The following is a 21,499-nucleotide window of genomic DNA, read 5'->3' as shown; positions in this document are numbered from 1 at the left end:
AATTCTCTACTATAGTTGCTGACGATTACCGCTGACGAGTGTCAGCCGAAAATATTCGGGTTCATTGCAGTGTGAATATATATATTCAATTGTGTATTGAAGTTATGTACCTCCAAGAAGCTCTTCTAATTGTTACAACAAAGCCAGTTAGTAGGCTAACAACACACAAAGTGAAGTCAATGAACCTACAATGCAACAGCAGCAATTACGTCATGAAAATTTTCATTATCAATCGACCGGTGCTGTAGTGTGAATAGTTGAAAAGATCTCACCTTGTCACTGTGATTTAATAATAAGATTTTTTTGTATTTTTCACTTGTAAATGCTGTAAGCCTCAGTCGGGCAATATTTATGTTTTATAAAATGTCATGACTGAGTAATTCGTAAATATGACAAGCTACAGTTCAACTATCATGTTATGACTGCAACATCACTATATAACCTAAACCTATGTGTTTATAACCTAAAATGTTGTTTCAACCAATTCGTTGCAGTTTCAGACGGATACGGAATTCCTTTGATCTTTCCTCAGTATAATCTACCGCCTCCCAGGAAACACACACGTAATTTATTCTTCAAATCTGTGCAGAGAGAATTGCTTTATTTCGAAGTTATTGTTTCCGTTTGAAGTGAGGGAATTATTTTCAGTAGACATGAGGATATCATTACATCTCGTCGCTATTTGCTTCGCATCCGTATCAAGTGAGATTTCTCCTTATTTGACTTATCAGTATCTAATGGCACAAGAATATATATCCATCAGGGCCCTGGAATGGTTGCCGCTCTAGCTTAACCTACATCCTGTATTCGTATATTGTTTCATGTCTGCCTGACGTGCGTCCTACAATATATAATCAAGTATTGCAATCAATATTATCCATTCGCAAACACCATATGCGTTCCTTCGCCACAGTCGTATTCATGGGAGGAAACAATAGGATTACAACTATATTACTTCACTTTTGGATGTTTCTTATGGAATACAAACAATTTTCATCTAGTTTTTGTACGTGCATGAGGTTTCAAAGACCTAGTCTAGTTTTAGTAAAATCATACTTTGTACTGGCTTATTCGACGATGATGTAAACGGGTAGATTTTGATCCCAAATGAACTAGATACACTCTCAATCTGGTGATATCATCAATGTGCTGACATTTACTCGCACATATGTTATGATGAGCGACAGAAACTCAGTATAGTGCGACAACTCATATAGACGCCTTTCATCCTCGAGTCGTATGTGCCATACTGACCAATTGACCATGAAAACCATGTATAAATTCAGAGGTGCATGATCAATATAGTAATCAGTTGAGGTAAAAGTTATGCCGTAATCTACTCTCAAGCACAACTGCAAATATATTGGTTTCCAAAGCCGGAGCCGGCTGAAACCGCTCCGTTATCGGGGGAAATACGAATGGGTCGAAAGGCATTGGTTAAGCAAGTAGCCTGACAAAAATTGAAAATTTACGAGATGCATCTCTCCATGATGGTAGTATTGGTATGAATAGGTGGAATCGACTCCATATTATGTGTTATTTTCACCAAGGTTATGATGACTTTATTCATAAAACGAGGGATAGAAATTTCACCCAAAACTATATTTTCTACTACAAAAGTTTAAGAAGTAAAAGAACAGTGTCTTCCAGAACTGTAGAATTAAAAGTGGAAGACCTAAGACCTCAGAAAATGATAGCACCCGAACAAAAGTAGGCTACCGGGAAAAGTAGGAAGTATATACTTTATTCCTAATACATATACATATTGATTCAAACGCCACCAAACAACATTCTGTCGACCACAAAACCACGACGAAATTATTCGACTGCGATGACGTCATTGTTTTGTTCTCATATTCCTGATAGTGTAGGGTTGCCATACGTCCGGAATTTCCCGGACATGTCCGGAATTTCACTGTTCAAAGTAGCGTCCGGGAGGAATTTCTAAAATATGTCAAATGCCAGAATTTTGAAGACTGGACGTTGGCTCATAATTTTTCCGTAAATCAGCATAAAAACAATATTCTGGGGGAATGTATTTATGCTGATGCATGATATTTTTCTTCGAATTGCGCGCGATTTAATATCACATTTATTGATTTTAATATGGAGACTACCACCCTCGCAAGAACTGCAATAAAAGATAAATAAAAACAACCTTCATTTATTGGAATAAGCCTAATTGTAATTGTAATGTAATTATAAGAGAACGGTATATGGTACATTCTTAGAGATCGTTAAGGCTGCTTAAATGCTTTATTCAAAGATAGTGGTTCCAAACGGGGGGGGGGGGGGGGTGTCGTTTGCATTTATTCTAGGGTTTACGAATATGTTGAACGTAATCAGCTTCCAAAATAGCCCGACCGCTCAGGTCTAGGTTTACCTTTACTCAGGGCCGAAACAGCACTTCGTCACCCCCCCCCCCAAAAAAAATAAATAAACAGCAATACGATGGTCTTGGGCCCCCATAGGGTGATAAACCAAACTTCTTCACCTCGCTGTGATTGGAGGCGTCAACCAATATGGGAAAAGGCTGTAGGCTACACCAAGTTCAGACAAAATCATTTTTGAGTGTATGGAGCAAGATCTCCAGTAACAAAGCTTGTAGTCTTGGTCCTGGCCGAAGCAAACTCCTTGCGATGTGGAATCGTCGGTGAGGAATGATTGCTGGTTTTTGTCAGCATGGAATGCCCTAGGTATCCTCAGCAGCAGCTGACACACTTCTTGTGTTTTGGGGTATCAATATAAGTTGAAATAGCGGTGTTTTTCATATGGCCTCCAGGTCAATGTCACAATTGCAGATATTGCAACACAGATACCAGAGGAAAATGATCGAAGTTCTGTAGTTGTTAAAAATAAGACAAAATAAGGACGCAAGTCGAAAACAAGGACATTTCTTAGAAATAAGGACAGTTGAGTTTTCTAAGACGTGGCTCTTCAAAATAAGGACAAATCTTAGAAATAAGGACGGTATGGCAACCCTGCCTATGATAGTGTAAAATCAATTGTCCGTTTGCACGTCCCGATCAGAAAAAAATTGCATTCGATTTTCGTTTAGCTGTGGCGCTGGCTGAATTGAGAATAGGAAGTTGCTCTTCACAATGGTACTATCTGGAGAAAGCACATTGCGATTCCAAGTTCGTGCTTGAAATGTTAGAATCAGAGCAGCCGCTATCGAATTGTGGGTGAGTTGAGTAATGAGTATATATATTCTATCTACGTATCCCACCTAAATGATGGTAATAACAAAATATCAATGAAGATGCAATCAACCTGTAATGCTGTTTCAATCCGTTCTTTTCTTTCTAAGTCACGCACTCCGTAACAGGTCAAGTGTGACCAAAATAGAACGCGGCTCGCAAATAATGAGAGTTGAGCTCAGTGAGAACCCTCGAATTTGTACACTCCGGAGTCGGCAAACTGTATGTAGTCAACAACTCTTTTGAGCTTTGCTATCATGTTATTCCTGTTATAGTTGACTCTACCAAATGGGCCTAGTTGTTTACCATGCATGTCCCGACGAACTTTCGATGTATAACGAAGTTACTCTATTCGAAATTCATTTGAGATTGGAAAGATAGATTAATTAATCAATCGGATATACAAAGTTACAAACGCATGAGCAAATCAATGCTGCATTGCATATAGCTAAACTGTCTGTTAACTGGGACAGGATGTACATTGTACATATGTATATTAAAAAGATCATACCCCTCTCCGCGTTAACGAACGTGTTCGTATTAGATGTAGGCGGAAAGCAGTTTTATTCTGATCCTGCAGCAATATGTAGTGTAGGAATGCTGATCCTGATTTCGAAACTTTACATGCAATATCCGTATCCAAGAAAATTCTGCCCACGGCTATTGTAGGTGTAGCACTAGCAGGGATAAACAGGTGGAGCTAGATGTGTAGCCTGCAGATTAAACTATATCGCTCGAGAAATATTTCTGAAATTAACACGACAATGCAATTCACTAGGGCATAGCTGCGAAGTAGAGTGATTATAATCATTACAGAAGGACGCGTTCGCATACTTGCGCAATGAACGTGTGACTGAGCGTGAGCATAACAACAACGCACCAGAGTAATGTACATGTACATTCTTGGCAAAGTCTTCATGAAAGCATATACAGTGACCTCATTGATAAAATTGCGCCTATTGAGCTTGCAGTACCTGTGCTAGTAACAAACCGCTGCACAAAATGTTTAGGATGAAGATGCATAGAACACGCTGGCGCTCCACGTCGTGGCTGCGATAGTAGGCTATATTTGGCGATTTTGCAACATCGCCAACGTCTGACGTGACAGAAACTTGAAAACCCTACTTCAAAATAGAATTATGTCCTGAACCAGATGGAGGTATAGGGTGAAAAATCGAAATCCTGATTTGATCCCGTTTGCACCAAAAAAGATCTTTTAATCCTGATGGATTCGTGTTCTGTAATCCTGATCCAGCGCACAACTAGTCTGTACTGTGTTGTTTATGTCTGACTGCAGGGATTCTCATTTCTCACCCTCGGCTCCAGCTCCCCCCAGCGGGTGATTTGGATTTTGAAGGGGGAAACACTCAGTGGGCGACAACGAGGGGCCTCAGAGGGCGATATCGGGGGCGCTGAAGAGAAATGGCGTCGCAGTAGATGTTGTAATTGTTCTCATAGGGACATATGGTTATTGATTATACAGTACCGAGCGAGATAGTGTAATGGTTATGCGTCCGGCTTCTCGATCGGTAGGCCGTGGGTTCGGTCCCCGGGCGGTTCATACCAGCTAGGCGCTCAGCAATCACGGATAGCACGGTGAAGGAAAAACGGGGGCGCAGACTAGATGACCTCACGGCCGGATCGCAACTCCGTCGTCGAAGCATCTCGATGGTGCAGGCGAAAAAGAATATCATATCTCTCTCTCTCGGTAGAACAATAGTTCCATACATCCCTGAGTTCTCGTTGACAATTTACGTTGACAGAATTTGTCAAATCTCGAAATTTCTTTATAATCTTCATCCTTTTGTTAATTTTTTTATCAAATCAATACACCACAAAATTGCGATATAATGAAAAGATAGGAGGGTGCCGAAGCGACTTGGAGTAGTCTTTTATTCAGACACCTACCTTAGCACACTGGATTTAGGAAAAGATAACATAAAAGGGGGCGACAAATATGAATGGTGCATGTGCCGTTAATTAGTCCAGTAGTCATTGGATGTTTCCAAGTGAAGGCTCAACCCGAAAAGACCGACCGGACTTCGACCTCTTACCGATGGTACTTAGTACAGTTCTTATGGGGGACGCCAGACCACAACATTTTCTGAAAAGGGGCGCTGGAAGAAAAAGGGTTAAGAACCACTGGTTTATTGTATAGCGATAGTATAGACAGAAAAAAAACAGGCGGCAACAATGAGGATACAGGCAAAATACGCACGCACACTGCACTGCAGTATTCAGTCTCTACACGATTCGACTGTACCTAATAATAATAAATTTAATTATTACCAAATGCATGAACATTATAGAAGGAATGTCCGGGCATCAGCGTTAATGTGAATATAAGAGGTTATTAAGTAAGTACCTGATGCCATCGGCGAGCGTCAGTATATGTAGCCTTTGGATAAAAAATTGTGAGTGTATAAGCTGTTCGGCACAGTAACGTTTCTTCCCGGCTCAAACGATGTAACGAATTTCCCTTCATCACATGAAATAGTTAAAACAATTAGGAACTTCAATACAGCTCCGTACTCCCATGAAAGTATTCCCACTGTATGAAAAAATACACGAGGAAAGGTTGTTCCGACAGAAATGTTGGGTTTGCCATGCTGATCAATCAAATATGTCATTGCCTCACTAGGTGAGTCATGTACATCCTCATATGAAGAGGATACGGCATTTTCATCCATAATTACTATCAAAATCCCTTCTAATGCAGGTGTATGTTCTATACAAGGTAGTATGCTTATACCAATTATTTTGAATGGTATTGGAGCGGTACAATAATAAACGATATGTCGATGTAGTAGGAATGAATATATGCTGCCTTGACAGAGTGCAGAGTAGACTCTTGAATTGTTGCATTGTTTTTAAAGCGCTAGTTGGCTGTACAATGAAATTATGTCCATCATAACAACATCAACAATACAGTCCGGATAGCCAGTAGCCTGACCTTACCAACTCAGCATAAGCAAGGCCGGCAGCAAATCACCAGCTTAATTCCCTCAACGTAGCCTACCAGCATGACGGCACAAGTCAGTAGGGGTCTCAGCTTTCCCGTGGCCACTTACTGGCCACAAATTTTTTTGTGGCCGGCCACGAATATCTCGTGGCCGGCCATGAAAATGCGTTGTCTCGTGGCCGGCCACAGTGAATTTCATAACCGGCCATACGAATTCATCGTGGCCGGCCACGAGTTCATGGCCAGTTCGTGATTTTGGCACATCTAGTTGGCTGAAAATCCGCCCTTTGCATCCAATTTGACAATACTCGAGTAGATCTTCTTCATTTGCAATACCAACTTGCTGGCGTCAAGGTTTGTATAGACGACTTCCACTATTATCGCACGTACTCAAGGTACATTACCACTTTATTGAGTAGTTCAGAGATGGGTTCAAAATTTGCACGGCTTTACACGTGTTTACCTTCTGTGTTTGTTGTAGAAATGAATTTAATTACCACTGACTATTGAAAAAGTACTCTGGGGCGGTGCGTTGTAAACTAACACCGAAACATATGTTCCTTGAACTTCTTAGAATCAAGATAAATACTTGATAGAGTAATGTATGAGCGTACATCTTATTGCTCAGTCAGACAAACGTCTTTACATTAAAACTGGTGCCCACGCAGCTTCCACGCCAGGCGATCAACGCAATGGGATTGCGTGGAAAGATAAAACCGTGGTGCAGACTCGATAGCCTTGCAGTTTCTTCGCATCTCCATCGCCCAAGCCCATTAGTGATGCAAACGTAGATAATCTGACTCCCTGCCCCTCCTTCCTTTTCTACGTCAAGAAACCGTCATATTTTGCTACAAAAAGTTTGTTTATTCCGTTACCAATTTCACAAAATCTGAAGCAATTGAACATATGATTACAATTATTCACAATTCATATACAAGTAGTTGAATGCAATGTGTCCAATACATGCTTTTCACAGAAAACACCCAGGGGCACGAGAGATCAGATGCACTTTACACGGCGATAAGTATTGGCACTGCATTCAAATGTCGAATTATAATGAACGATTGGGACTTGTCTTTGTCATCAAGATTGTTCCCTGAACATTGATTGGGGAAACATTCCATTGTTCCCTGCATCAACCACAAATATATCATGCCTATTGGTCAATTCGCAGGCTTGGCATGAGCATTCTTTCATCGATCGACGGCGCTGCATTTGATGTCGCATCGATCGATGGTGCTGCATTAGATGTCGCAAAGTATCTGGGGTTATTTATTATTATAACAGTATTTTAATTATATAGCAGGCACATTTACGTCCTATGCCCACCACATCGGTTAGCAGCTTGATCTAACAACGACATGCGATACAAAACGATCCTTGCACCCAAGTAGGCCTAATCAATAAGTATCCTTTGGCATACACGGCATCGTTAGTGACTGCGACATGCATCTCATTCGTACAATATTTGTTTCAACCTGGAAGAACGGCACCTAGGTGGATATACATACAAATTATATGGGATCGGAAACGTGACCAAAATCAAATTTCTGGGAACAAAGCCCCACATTTTACCAATATTAGGAGTAGGTTAGGCTACATCATTGCCTCTATTCTACATATATAGCACATCTGCAGTGTGTCAAGTTCAAGTGCTGCTACAGCATAGAAATATTCATAGATTCATCGACACAATTCTCATCGTCCAACAATATGAGTGCAGCTCCATTGATTTTGAGGATCTCGAACGTCGTATGTAGGCCTATTGTATAGCAGTACGATAATCAAATATGTATATAACCGTATATCTCGGACTCATCATAGACATGATACAGAAAGGAAGGGTTGTATCAGCCTGACATTATCCAATTCACAGCTATTCAGCTATACGAAAGATAACAAACTATGGAATTGTTTGCAACTACAAGTCCTTGGAAAGACATTTTCGATAGGGGGAAGCACCGGCCACAGTGAGCTGCGAGCTGCTCTGTGGCCGGCCACAGAATGTTATATGGATTTCACAGCTTTTCTGGAACTTGAAAGAGTATTTTCCACATATTCTTGGTTCTTTGATTCCCTAATTGATTCGTTCGGGTACTTTTATTACGGTATTTAGTATTGAAAACAAGAAAACAGGTGAAATGACCGCATATTGACCGATCCAGTATCTCGATGAAACATATAGATTATGTATTCAAGGAGGTATATAGTCGAGTCTACTTGAGCGTAAATCGAAAAAATCTGGAGTGCATTAAGACAAATTTCCAGTTCAGTAGTGTATTATTCATAAATTCATCAGGGCAATCCACGAAAGATTTTAAACTGCCCCAACATCCTTAAACTAGTTTGTATACATGATCAAATAGGCCTATGTATTACTTCGCATCGCAGACTTATCATAAACGATAAACATGGTTGAAAAATGAAGTACACTATCACCATCATATTGTTTAATCGTAGGTTTGTATATTTGCAAAATAAAACTAACTATACAATCGATTGCAACTGCACAATGCACATTGCACATCTTTCTATTGAAAATCAATATCAGAACGGGGGAAGCACCGGCCACAGCGAGCTCTGATCTGTTCTGTGGCCGGCCACAGAATGTCATGTGAATCTCACAGCTTTTGGGGAACTTACAAAGATTTTCAGACAGATATCTGGTATACATTGTTTTTTTCCAATTCTATGCAGTTGCATACGATTAGCTGTGACGAGTGTCAGCCGAATATTTAGGTCTATTTCTATAAAAAATATACAAATCAACACTTACCGCAGTTACCAGTTTCGATAATGTCTTCACCACCGCTTCTAGCTTTCTATACCATTATTTCCTGTTTCATTTAGCGAATATCCCCCTTTTTAAAGCATTCTTTACATCATTTTGTGTGTTTCTAATTGATATATAGAGACTATTCCAGATCGTTTCATCTTCTTCCTATCGTTTCATTGTATCGCTATATTCTTCTGGTATTTCGGGTGAAAATGCATATAAACTGAGCTAAACTCTCGCTCTCACTTGGTTCTATTTACTGTACGCCCATAATAGAACATAAATGATCATGCACTTGACCACGATTGGGCCACGTACATTACTTATCATCAATACTAACTTGATATATTGCAGCCGGCCATGAAATTTGGCCATGGCCGGCCATGAAATTTAGTCATGGCCGGCCATGAGAATGAGTTTGGCATGGCCGGCCAAGGAAATTTCATGGCCGGCCACGAAAATCACCATGGCCGGCCACAGAATAGCATCTTCCGTGGCCGGCCACGGAATATCTGTGGCCGGCCACGAAATTATCCGTGGCCAGTAAGTGGCCACGGGAATGCTGAAAGTCCGTCTCGCACAAGTTCAACGGATGAAATGAGGAGGACTGTATTACCAATAAGGGTGTTATCGCTTGATTAATTGAAAATAGTCCTTGTAGCATACCTGCACCAAGTGTAACGTATGTTTTTATTATTCAGAACCGCTTATCAAAACGCTCACAAATGCTTCGAAGAAAAAATCCACAATGAATGCTTTACAACCGAAGAGGAGAAAGAAGCGGAAGTAAGTGTTCCAACCTCAGCCTTAACACTAAAAGTTTGTTCTATAATTTAGTCCGATTACATTGTACTGTTTTGTGAACTCACGAGACTCGTTCTGTCAGACTACCGATATGCATTCATTTTTTGTATATGTTTAATTTAAATCTTTGATGCTCTCTTTTTTGATGGATAGCCTACTTCCATCACCTCGGTCATGGTGCTCTAAGTCTGAACGCAGACAGAGCTAGACCTATATGAAGAGAGAGAGAGAGAGAGAGAGAAAGAGAGAGAGGGAGTGGGAGAGGAAGAGAGAGGGAGAGGGAGATGGAGAGAGAGGGGGAAAAGAGGGAGTTTTTACTCTGTCAACCAGTGGTTCTCAAACTTTTTTGAACACCCGCCCCCCCCCCCCTTATGATAGTGAAAAATTTCGCGCCCCCTTATCGTCATATCAGAAAATGCAACCAGAATGCTAGCAATACCAACGGATAGTTTGATGGCATGGAAGGTTATGACTGTTGATGATAGAATTGTCAAACATGAAATTAAGACTATACACAAAGCAACAACTATGAATGGGAGGTAAATCGCGCGAAGCGCGAAAAAATATACCAGTTGACCGCAGCTTCGTCCCCCTTCAGATGCTTTCTCGCCCACAAGGAGGGCGCGCCCCCCAGTTAGAGAACCACTGCTGTCAACTAATGCAGATAAATTACTGTGGACCTGGTGCATGGTAGATGAATAATGAATAGTCGAATTTTCCCTTGTCCATTGGCGCCTAAATGGATGGGCACTTCCGCAGATGTATAAGTATAAACTATGGGGCCCTAAATTTTCAAAGACACCAATTAAGTCAGCACTAACAGTAAATTTGAGCACGTGTGCAAGTAGTTAAAAATTCGGTAGTAATATATGCCATTCCAATTCCGGTGACCGAATTCAACCATGCATTTGATTTCCTTTCGCACAAGGCGCCATTAGACATACAACAACAGTTCGTTAACCACCGATGACGAAAAAACTATCGTTATGATAACGTACGACGCTGAGGGGGGTCTATAGGTGCCCCGACGTTTGGTTTATCAGCCTTTGGGGGCCCAAGACCAGTGTTTTGGGGAGGCTGACGAAGTGCTGTTACGGTCCTACTACGCACATAATGTCATTAAAACTAATACAGTTCAGTTTTGGTTGGTAATATTGTATTTAGGCCTATATTGTAGTTTCTTACACTTCGAAATGGGTAAATTTACGTACTTTTAAATTTGATGACTCGCCACAATGCAATCGATGCTGATAAATTGTGTGATTGGGTTCGACTTGATACATCAATTCATGGAGTATATCGTTTCAAGTTATGAAAGACCGTCTATGACTATGTTACAGTCTATTATATTGGCGTACATAGTAGGGTTACCATACGTCCTCCTTTAGGAGGAATTGTCCTCCTTTTTCTGGTTTTTGAAAATATCCTCCGAGGATGCCAAAATGTCCTCTTTTTCGGCAATTCGTCCTCCTTTACAGCTTTAATAGCCAATATAGTGGATAAATTCCTCTTTTCCCGATTCCAAAATATGGTAACCCTAACATATAGGATTTCGATACATCGTTACTTCATAATGTTACCAGTTTGCATTTTTTGTCAGGTAATAGAATTTCTCGACAGAGAATTTGGCAAGCAATCTCACTTCTGCGAAGAAGGACTTCTTTTCAGCATGGAAGCCGCCATGGAGAACGTAACTAAAGAAGACTGCAAAGACGAGGAAGCCTCGGATTACGAAGCTTGCGAACGACCTTTCACCCAGGTTTTTCTCAGGGAGTTCAGCAATTCAGGAGCAAACGCTACAGCTCTTGCCAAGTAAGCAAATTATATAGTAACATACATTTGACTTGCTGCTATATTGTGATTCGACATTGAGCGGTAAATGGCACGAAATTTGCGACACGCGGTGACGATTGAAATTTCACACTTGCAAATTGGTGTTCTAAAAACGCCGTTTTCGCTCTGCAATAAAATCGTGTTGTTATAATTCAAGAATTTGGACGTATGAACGAGAGGCGTGCTTCAGTAGAGTTCTATATATCCCTGTTCAGTAGGATAGTAGTGACGCAGTCAGAACTACACTATTAATACGGTAGTAATTATAGTTCAGTCTAATACGTAATCGCCCACTTTTAACACGTCACTCTGATTGCAGAGCTTATTCGGAAGCGAAGGTGTGCCAGAGCGAGATAGCTACTTCATGCGATATACCTGAGACGGATTATACATATCATTTCTTCGATGCTACAGAGTTCAATCCCTATGACATTCGTGCGGTAGAGAGTGAGTTCAATAAATACATTGCGTAGTCTGATACATCATAGTAAGCCTTTACCTAACACCTGCCGGTTCTTAGGGGTAAATGACGCAGTGGACAGGATGGAGAATGGAGAAGGCGGTCCATCTTCACACACTGCAACAGTTGTCACTATTGTTATTGTCGTGATCATAGTAGCGATTGCAGTTGGAGGAGCATTCTTTTATCTCGTAAGTAAGCCTATACCGATATACAGGTACTGGTACATGAAGACTTGGTGAGAGGCGTGTGCAACACGTGTATTCAACACTTGTACTCATGACGCCACCGGGTGGCGTATGTACACAGTAAAACTGTTAAAGGTCAACTGCATCTCTATAGACAACTTTGCGGAATCATGTTCAGAACTTTATTTTATACCTAAATTACCGACTTTCCGTGTTTCTACTCAATCGGAAATTGCCGTAATTTTGACTGAAAGTCCCAATATTGGCATGTTTACAGAAAAAGCAGAATGTGCATTGTGACGTCAAGTACATGACATCTCTATTCTCACCACAGGGGATATGTGTGATTGTGTGTTCGCCAAGACGCTGGGCGAATATTTGAGTTAGTTATATGGCGAAGGACTCGCTTGTATGGTGTTAAACCTGAATCTGAGTACTTGAATGTAAGTATGAAATGCGGACGCGCTTCAGGTGGTGATTCGCTCGATCCCACATCAGTGGAACCCCTATCAGCTTCGTATGATGGGTCGGTTGGTAATCTGTAGTGTGATCAGCGTAAAAGCTAAATGAAATGCAGTATGGTAGCGGCCTATGTATAATTTGGTGGATTACTTCGTTTCAATTAGGAATCTTGCTACAATCAATCACAGGTGTTAATATGGAGGTTGCCAGCTTAAATGACAACTATCAAGGAGAGTTTGTGCTGACAGAATAAGAGTGAATCACACCATTACCATGATTTCAATCAGCTTGTTGGGATGGTGATGCATTGAAGATGTCTTACTATAGATATGAACAGGATTATGGCCACAGAATTATAACATCTAGTTTGATGCATGAGTGAATGAGCCTCATTAAGATGAAACGGCGAGTCCGTTGCCAAGTAATTTCCTTACACTACACTTTTCAGGAAGCTGAGAAACACTGCACAGGAATTTCGTCCGATTGCTATGGGGATTCTGCAGAAAACAACACGGAAAATCCTGCCTGCGCATGTCGTTACTGCCATCCGATCAAAAGTCACATCCAGTAGTTTCAAAGGATTTCAATTTTGAAATGCTTCATTGCGCATGAAAATAGTTTTGTTGAAAATAGTAAATGCAACAAACTAATCCATCAACACTGCTACTGTATCAGGAAGAGAAACATATCGGGTTTTGTGTCCAGCAATATCATCATCCGAGCTAATTTTGACGATGCCGCTACTCAAATAAAATTGATGAACTCTGCCGTTCCTGGTCGTGTTTTGACGAGTGCATTGACTTCTTCATTGCAGTAATCTAGAGAAGGCAAAAAAATATCACAAGGTGTTATAACACAGTCAGATTGAAGGCAGTATTCCTTCTCAAGTATCATTAAATAAAGGATTGCAAACTTCATCCTACAATGATGCGTATGGCTTGTGAATATGGTGAAATCTTATAAGGGTTGTTTTGAACAGTTAACAGAGTACTTTACGACAGTTATGGTGATACTGGTACTTTCTCATCTCCGCTGAGCTGCCAACATCTTGAGAGGGACATAGATTACGATATAGTAATGGATCATCGGTATTATCGTGTTGCTTTTGCTGCTTACATGATAAGTAGGCTTCCTGACTCATAGGCTACAGTTTCATCAGTCTATGATTTTATCAGGGTTGCAGCCAAGTGGCAAATTTTCGAGTCACAAGTCATCTCACTTCTGTAGTTTTGGCTCGAGTCGCGTCCTTTTCAATTATCCACGGAGTCCATAAAAGCCAGGTTGGAATCCCGGTACGTTTAGCGCAATATCTTTGGTGTGCCAAGGCGGTTTTCGGCGTCACACCTGTGTGCAGTCAGTGGAATCTTTGGTGTGCACGAGACACCTATTCCATATTGGCATAAAAGGAGGTCAGCGATGTAACCATCAGGTCATGCAGTCAGCTGGTTACATACTCCCTTTTCAGTAACTAATGCCACTACTTCATTCAATGAGTGAAGTGGCTTAATTTTAGAATACTTCCACTTCAGAAGTTTTTGAAGGCATATACGGTACCGTACTTAATTCTACATGTATACTTGAGTGCAAACAATAACTACTTTCGTTACTACCACAGTCAATACTAATAGAAACGGTTAGTTACAGTCTTATAGTACTAGCTGACTCAATACATTTTCACTTACCGATTTCGGACAGTACGTAGCTTTAGAGGAGTACCGGTATTCCTCTGTGAAAATAAAGTGTGGACGGGAGTACATGCGATAGTTGCCTGTGTTCGGTAGTCAACTAGCTTGTGTATCTCGGATACTTCATTGAAGCAAGATGGTTGGAAGTGATCCGCGCATGAATATGATTCTGTGCGCAATTTTGGTCTTCCGCACTGTTCAGCTATAGGCGTCCGGTCGGCTGACGGCATATGGCTTGTGAAAGCGATGTAAGGACACTTTGAGTACCGCATATTGCGTATTGTAGCAGCCATACGCGACATAACGTCTACCTCCATTCCTCATCTTAACAGCTTTCATGATCACACTGAAACACTCAAATCCACAGCAACAGGGATAACCTTATGCAAACCAGGTATCAAGACTTCTGCTGTGTCAGTTACATGACGTCATTTCATGGCTGAATGGTTTCGTTTCCGTTTTTTGACTTTTCGATTTATAATTTAAATTACTTGAAAACTATAAGGTATTTTCAATTTTCATTATTTTATTCATATTCCTAACCACATAATGTACGAAATAAGGTAAAGTCATTTTTGAGATGCAGTTGACCTTTAAATATCAACAGGCTAACGCCTGGCGTAATCTTCATTGGCTTTGGTCCTCTCTGGTCGCAGATTTATTAGTTTTAAAATCCTAATCATCATATCATAACTAAGCCCATGCCCATCTCGCCCATCCGTTCTCGAATCTGCACAGATGCTTATATAATGTTTTGCAGAGTTGATTACCAATTAATTAATCAATCAATCAATTACTTGATACATTTAGAACGACGATTTACTTTTTATTGATCATTGACTTCAGACGTTGTAATTGCTGATCTCACTTTAGCATCGAAGAGATATCGCCCGAGCAGATATCCGTCAAGAAAAGCGAGAATCGCAAAAAGGCCAGACCAAGGCTAAGGAGGACACGGAGATGCAGCCACTTTCCAACCAATCTCAAGATCCCGACGAGATTTCACCGGCGTAACGAAGGCTGGATGGAATTCAAGATATTCCGTGCCGAAGGAGAAATATAACTTGGACATCTTCAATTCGTTGCATATATGCGTCCGCGAGATACACGCTTTGAGCGCTAGATATTCAAGTAATGCAACGCCTGAGACTGGAGGTTATTTTCACCGGTAGACTACGCATTCCTATGCCCGTGTGAGCTATGATGGTTGTTTTATATTGCGATAATCCCAATCCGGTCTTTAATGAGATATCTTTTCATGATAACACACGAAATTGATCTGTAGGCTATTTTGTTACGAGTGCTTTGCGGGAATAAGTTCGAATAATCAGATTGTACTTGGAACTTTTGTCCCCGGCTCATTTATATTACGTAGCTACATCAGCGATATCGAACAGATTGAAACACTCTGGTCGCAATTAGAATGCAAAATACGACCATGGAATGCAGATGCATCACAGAATAGACCAACATTGCAATGAATGCGTATTTCATAATTTTACATTTTTCGGAGCAGTGCTAATCTGCAACACTTTACCGAGTAATGTGCGTTTATGTTGTGAATGTCATATGTGCAGATGACGTTGGGATCAATGTAATGTGAAACCACAGCACTACATTAAAACTGACTTATTCGGACGGTAAAAGCCCTGCCAGCTCCTGCAGGAATGGTTGGAATCAAATAATTATCATGAATAATTCATCCATTTACACCGCGTTGGTTATTTGTACTGACGTTGAACTACACGAATAGTTGTTTGTCAGGGCCAACAAACAACCATCCATGTAGATTTTGTAGAACCATTAGTTTTGTAGTGGAAATCTGTATAAAACGAGCGGATAAAAGGTTTCAAGATATCGGCTTTTTGCAATGTATTTATCTGCTGCCAAACACTAATGATTCGACTGTCTGTCGTAGTAGATCGACAGTTTTACATTATCTACATTATGCAACGAGTGTTTTGACCAGACTTCAACTATAATATTAATGTAATACGGACAACAATGTGGGCCTACAATGCGATACACAAGACACAATGCTATATCATGAGAAGTATGAAGATGCTGAAGCTATCAGTACGGTCTGTTTATCATAATATATTCGGCTATCTTTTAAGCTCTTCTTCGTCGCTTTCCTTGTATTCGTCCTTGCCCGGGCCTTTGTCTCGACTTTATTTGTAAAAACACTGTAAGAATAGCGACGTAGGGGAAGAAGAGTCCAGCTATCCTACATGAGCCTGCGACCCTGCCTGTACAGCAGATGATAATGTGACACGATGCATGTATGGTGGACAATCATCGCGAAATTTCATACTGCTACTCCAATCTCTATTACTCGTGAACATAGTGTCACTTTGGCTGCATCCGATTCTGGTCCAGATACATCACCAGTTGCCAGAGTAAGAATTTTGCGATCGCATAGAATCTCATTGAAGAGACAACACATGTTAATCGTGCCTTCAGTAGTATCATATAGCGTAATAGATTTAACGGGTCTGGAATATGGGGTAGGCTACTATATTTGGGACTCCTATATATGGGTGCAGTGTGCATACATTGAAGAATATATAATTCTGATTGATACACATTAGCGGTGAATGAATTTGGCGTTTTTCAATTTTATTTGCATAAAAAACACATCATCCAACACTAACGCAAAAGCGGATAAAGCAGGTAATACAACATTTTGCGATTTAGACATAAAAATCAATTTTCGAACACAAGATATCCCGAGAAGGTCGATTTTATCCAACCGGCTGTCATTCTACTCTCCATGGCCTGTAAATAAACTCTGTCGTCCGCTTCCAAAAGTATCATCCCTTGATTATGTGCGGAATCGAAATCATAGGCGCTGCCGCCAGCGAAACCCTCAAAAACGGGTGCGGTGTTTTTCTGCAGAAAGAAAGGCGATCACTATGGGGCTGATCGGATGATCCAAGATAGAAGTAATTCAATCTGGCATCCAATAAATATTTCATGCTACGCATCGCTTTCCACGGTGTTGCATGCCAAAGAAGTCGACTTTATGTGACCACAAAAAGATAAGTAGCCGACATCATATACGCATCTTTGAATTGCCATGCTTCGTCGATGCAGTGCAAAAATAATTTAAAGTTAATTTCAGAAACGTTATCGAAATCAAGTGCGGTGGCAACGGTCGAATTCCAGTAGATTCCTGACATAGGATCTACTAAACATTAGTGGTTTAGAATTCCAGTTATCGGTATGGAGCTATAGGCGACACAATCTAATCCGCCATCCCCTATATGCCCTTCGATCCACTTTAAAACCTTCACATATGCTACTTTGGTTATAAATGTTATCAAAACTTAAATTTATGATAGGACAAATTCGGTGATACATGAATGATAACATTGAATGCGCGAGTAATTAAATCATTTCTTACATGTCATGGCATTCAAATTCGCGGCTTACGGGCAGGATCGATTGTGCAGAAATTAATTCCCGTGTAAAATTGATTTTCGCTTCCGAAGTCACTTGGGTCTCAAAACGTACTGTCCTCCGACGGGTTTTTATTATAATTCTTTTCGTGTCTTTGTGCAGAATAAGTAAGGGATTAATGCATTTCATGTTTGAACGATTCATAGGTAAAACAGAATCATTCATGCGAATGCGTGGATTTTGGGAAATAACGGATTTTAATGGGTTCAATCGTGTTACTGTGTTGTTTTGGTGTTCGTATTTTTGAATATTTTATGTCTGGCATGTAGAATCCGGTAGACCACATGACATTTCAGATCTACCACGAAAAGAGTATCATTCTAGAACGAGGGATTGGCACAATGAGTCGATCTTTCGAATAATGATAATATATTCTCGAATAATTTTCTGAGTACATAATTTTACGACGAGAATTATAGTTTCTATATAATGTCGTCTATAAGAAACGACATATGAAGGGAATGATTGCAGTAGCCTGACTTTATATATCCCATCCAAATAGGTACGAAGCAAGACGACCAAGTGTGCGAACATCTTATTAAAATACCGCCGCTGATATCCCAGAGACATACCAAGACGATAAAATAAACGATACGCAAACTATAAACAACAGCAAGAAATGAAAGCCGGCTACTGTCACCGCGTCGCATAAGAGGCTACACAGCATTCTACGTGACGAATGATGAACCACGAAGAAATCATAAGCACCGTAACATATATTATTAGTATTACCGATCGTGGCGGTCTTGAAACGTCGATTGGTCGTATCACTTCATACGATACATGCAGTACAAAGCTACCAGCCTAAGCGAAATGTCATCTCTGTGAAGTCGCGATTAACCCACAGCAGCATTGTCACAAAGTACAATGAAATAGGTATGGTCAAAAACTTCCAAATTACCTTTAATGTACAACAGAACTGACATTATTATTCTATTTATGGTGGCATAAAACGTACATGTACAATTTACATATATCAGTTTATCGCATCTTTCGTACTTTTATGACGTCATATCGAATGATAGTAGACTCGACTCGAAGTCGAATACTCGATTAAGAATCGAACCACTCAGGCAGTCGATTTTGGCCAACAACGCGACCGGAGTCTGTATTATTGTCTGTAACAGCCAGTCAATTAGTTTAGGAAGTTGTTTGCAATCTAGATTATAGAACAGCGGTTCTCAAACTTTTTTCGACACCCCCCTCCCTTGACGATAGTGGAAAATTTCGCGTCCCCTATCGTCATATCAAAAAATAGTAAACAGTGCAACCAGAATGTTTGCAATCCCCATGCATTGTTTAGTGGCATGGAAGGAGCTGTGGCTGTTGAGACACTTCTTAAATATGGAATTCGGATGATAAATTGCATTTAAAACAAAAATCGATTAAAAACAAGCATGTTTGAAACAAGGCCCACGAATATTCAATTTTGACGTCGTAGTAGAATGCCATTTACAATTGAAAATATATAGGGTAAATATAGCTCCTTTGACGAAAAAAGCTTCCAACCGCAGTCATACACGGACCAAAAACATCTCAATCAGGACTAAATCGTCGTGCAGCATTTTTACGGTCGGCGGACATCATCATCAGAACATTCATTCCGTACCAATGATCTATATATGCGTATACTATAGCTGTTGAGCCGACAATTCCGCGGGTTCCAACCATTCCATATCGTATACGCCGGCTATATCGGGTGTAAATAGTCTGTACACTCATACTACATGGTTTTTAGAAAGTATTTACACAATTTTTGGATAATTATACAACTTAAAAAGATCACAATTTTATTCAAAAGGCCTTTGTTTAAACACTGCTTGAAACAACATGTTTTAAAAAAAAGTGTTTTAAACCACCATTTGTTTAAATGCAACCCTAGTTGGAGGTAAATCGTGTCAAGCGCGAAAAGATTTCCCGCTGAATATTTTGTTAAACATAATCATGCGCAATGGTAGCACGTAGCATATAGATATTATAGCGATTTGGGTGCCTAATCCCTTCTAATACCCCGCTTGAGCTTAGCCCAAACGTACCTGATCATAAGCTAAATCAAAAACCAATGACATAGCTATATACATACACGAATTCACCAGTTACACTTCATTCAGGAACATCTTCTGATTAGTGCAAGGTTCGGTATCAGTTAAAGCCTACCGTCAGTGTGTGGATGGTACGACGCGATTATGACATTTAAAATCGAAATATAATTAGTATTGTTACCATTTTTGAAGCTTGGAAGTTTCAGCACAAATTAAACTCATTCCGAGTTCAAGAAACGTCATTTCTCTCAGACGGCTTTGCGCCTCCCCTGAGTTGCTTTCGCCCCCACTTTCAGCACCGCTGTTCTAGAACGTGCAAAGTGACATTCCACACAAATATATTAGTAACAAAGTTGGGATCAAGTCACCATGCTTTGTCTTCACGAGTCATTTCCATAATGCGAGTCAAGTCAAGTCACACAAATCAAAGCGACCAGAGTCAAGCTAGGTCAACTACAATTTCAATTTATTGTCAATCAAGTGATTAAAACACAAATATTTTAGGTTTCGCATTTTGGACTTTGTGCACTCCTAATCCTATCTCCAAAATATGTGCAGGCCTTCAGGGTGGATTCAAGTTCATCGAACGACTTCCGAAACAGCGTGCAAAGACTATGGTTATTTAAAAACAATCGCCCATCTTGTTAGGAATGTCGTATATAGCCCGATATGAATTCGGACATAGGTAATATACAGATGTTTAACTTAGAGGAGCCTCGGCTAATGTCACATATAGGGTTGCATTTAAAACAAACGGTGCTTTAAAACACTTCGTTTAAAACATGTTTAAACAGTGCTTTAAACATTGGCCTTTTTAAACAAAAGTATTTTTAAGTCATAAAATTAGGCCATAATTGTGTAAATACTTTCCAAAAAACATCCTGTATGAGCCTACGGACAATTACCACCCGATATCGCCGATGTATAGTGATATGGGATGATTGGAACCCTCAAAACAGTCGTTTCAACAGCAATAGTACAGATATTTCGTCAAAGGAGCGATATTTACCCTATATTTTCAATTGTCGATGTCAATTCACTATGACGGCAAAATTGAATATTCCTAATAATAACAAAAAAGAAAAACAGTTTTAAACATGTTTGTTTTCAATTGGTTTTTGTTTTAAATGCAACCCTAGTGTCACACAAACGATACTTATTTGGAGAATTTATGCATGGTTGTGGTGATGATGTATTGCCAGTCAATGCCATTATGACGGTAGTTAAGTGCATGGTTTGTTGGTCGAAGCTGGTTTGTTTCTGTGATGTCGCTGCTAATGGAATCAACCATATCCAAAACGTTAATGGAAATTGAATTCACTCAAAAGGGTATTGACTACTTGGACGCTTTTCAGTTCGGCTGATAGGTTCAGAATGCTGTGCGAGGTATAATATTCAATGACCTGAAAATTAACTCTAAAATGTGACGTCGAGTCACGAGTCATTTCATATTTCCTAAATTTCGAGTCCGACTCAAGTCAGGTCATTTTAGGGTGGTGTCTTAAATTAAATTATTGAAAAACGTGACGTGACGAAAATTGTTATTGTAAAGGTTTTTGTAGTCGAATGTTATTATTTGTACGAGCGAAGACACGCGATTCGGTGGGCGATTTCAGTGCACATTT

At 40.1% G+C, this 21,499-nt stretch overlaps 2 protein-coding genes and 3 long non-coding RNA genes across 6 annotated transcripts in view; 2 read left to right on the top strand and 3 right to left on the bottom strand.

The window, feature by feature from the left end:
- The first annotated feature begins 447 nt into the window (after window positions 1-447).
- Window positions 448-15,714, top strand: LOC145439762 (uncharacterized). Its single transcript, XM_080317385.1, has 7 exons — window positions 448-702; window positions 3,059-3,185; window positions 9,640-9,724; window positions 11,343-11,554; window positions 11,895-12,022; window positions 12,096-12,226; window positions 15,244-15,714. The coding sequence occupies exons 1-7, from the start codon at window positions 654-656 to the stop codon at window positions 15,382-15,384; spliced, it is 873 nt and encodes a 290-aa protein (XP_080173511.1). The 5' UTR covers window positions 448-653; the 3' UTR covers window positions 15,385-15,714.
- LOC145439775 (uncharacterized) lies at window positions 7,004-9,336 on the bottom strand. The gene is made up of 2 exons (XR_013915347.1): window positions 8,939-9,336; window positions 7,004-7,401 (listed from the first exon to the last, which is right to left on the bottom strand). It is a non-coding gene; the product is annotated as an uncharacterized LOC145439775 (long non-coding RNA).
- Window positions 12,352-13,457, top strand: LOC145439768 (uncharacterized). Its single transcript, XR_013915340.1, has 2 exons — window positions 12,352-12,666; window positions 13,134-13,457. It is a non-coding gene; the product is annotated as an uncharacterized LOC145439768 (long non-coding RNA).
- Window positions 12,981-14,968, bottom strand: LOC145439770 (uncharacterized). Its single transcript, XR_013915342.1, has 2 exons — window positions 14,368-14,968; window positions 12,981-13,503 (listed from the first exon to the last, which is right to left on the bottom strand). It is a non-coding gene; the product is annotated as an uncharacterized LOC145439770 (long non-coding RNA).
- A 1,254-nt stretch (window positions 15,715-16,968) lies between the features above and the next one.
- Window positions 16,969-21,499, bottom strand: part of LOC145439763 (cerebellin-1-like) — a 32,072-nt gene continuing 27,541 nt past the window's right edge. For both annotated transcript variants that reach the window (XM_080317387.1, XM_080317386.1), the window contains one exon: window positions 16,969-17,262. In XM_080317387.1, the coding sequence (XP_080173513.1) occupies window positions 17,077-17,262 (186 nt within the window). In that variant the 3' untranslated portion in view covers window positions 16,969-17,076. The remainder of the gene's footprint in view (window positions 17,263-21,499) is intronic.

This window comes from Botryllus schlosseri, chromosome 5 (genome assembly GCF_051294905.1).
Source record: "Botryllus schlosseri isolate E-star chromosome 5, Bs_hap1, whole genome shotgun sequence".
Classification (NCBI taxonomy): domain Eukaryota; kingdom Metazoa; phylum Chordata; class Ascidiacea; order Stolidobranchia; family Styelidae; genus Botryllus; species Botryllus schlosseri.
Note: the sequence above shows the minus strand (reverse complement) of the source record. Positions and strands in the feature narration are given on the sequence as shown.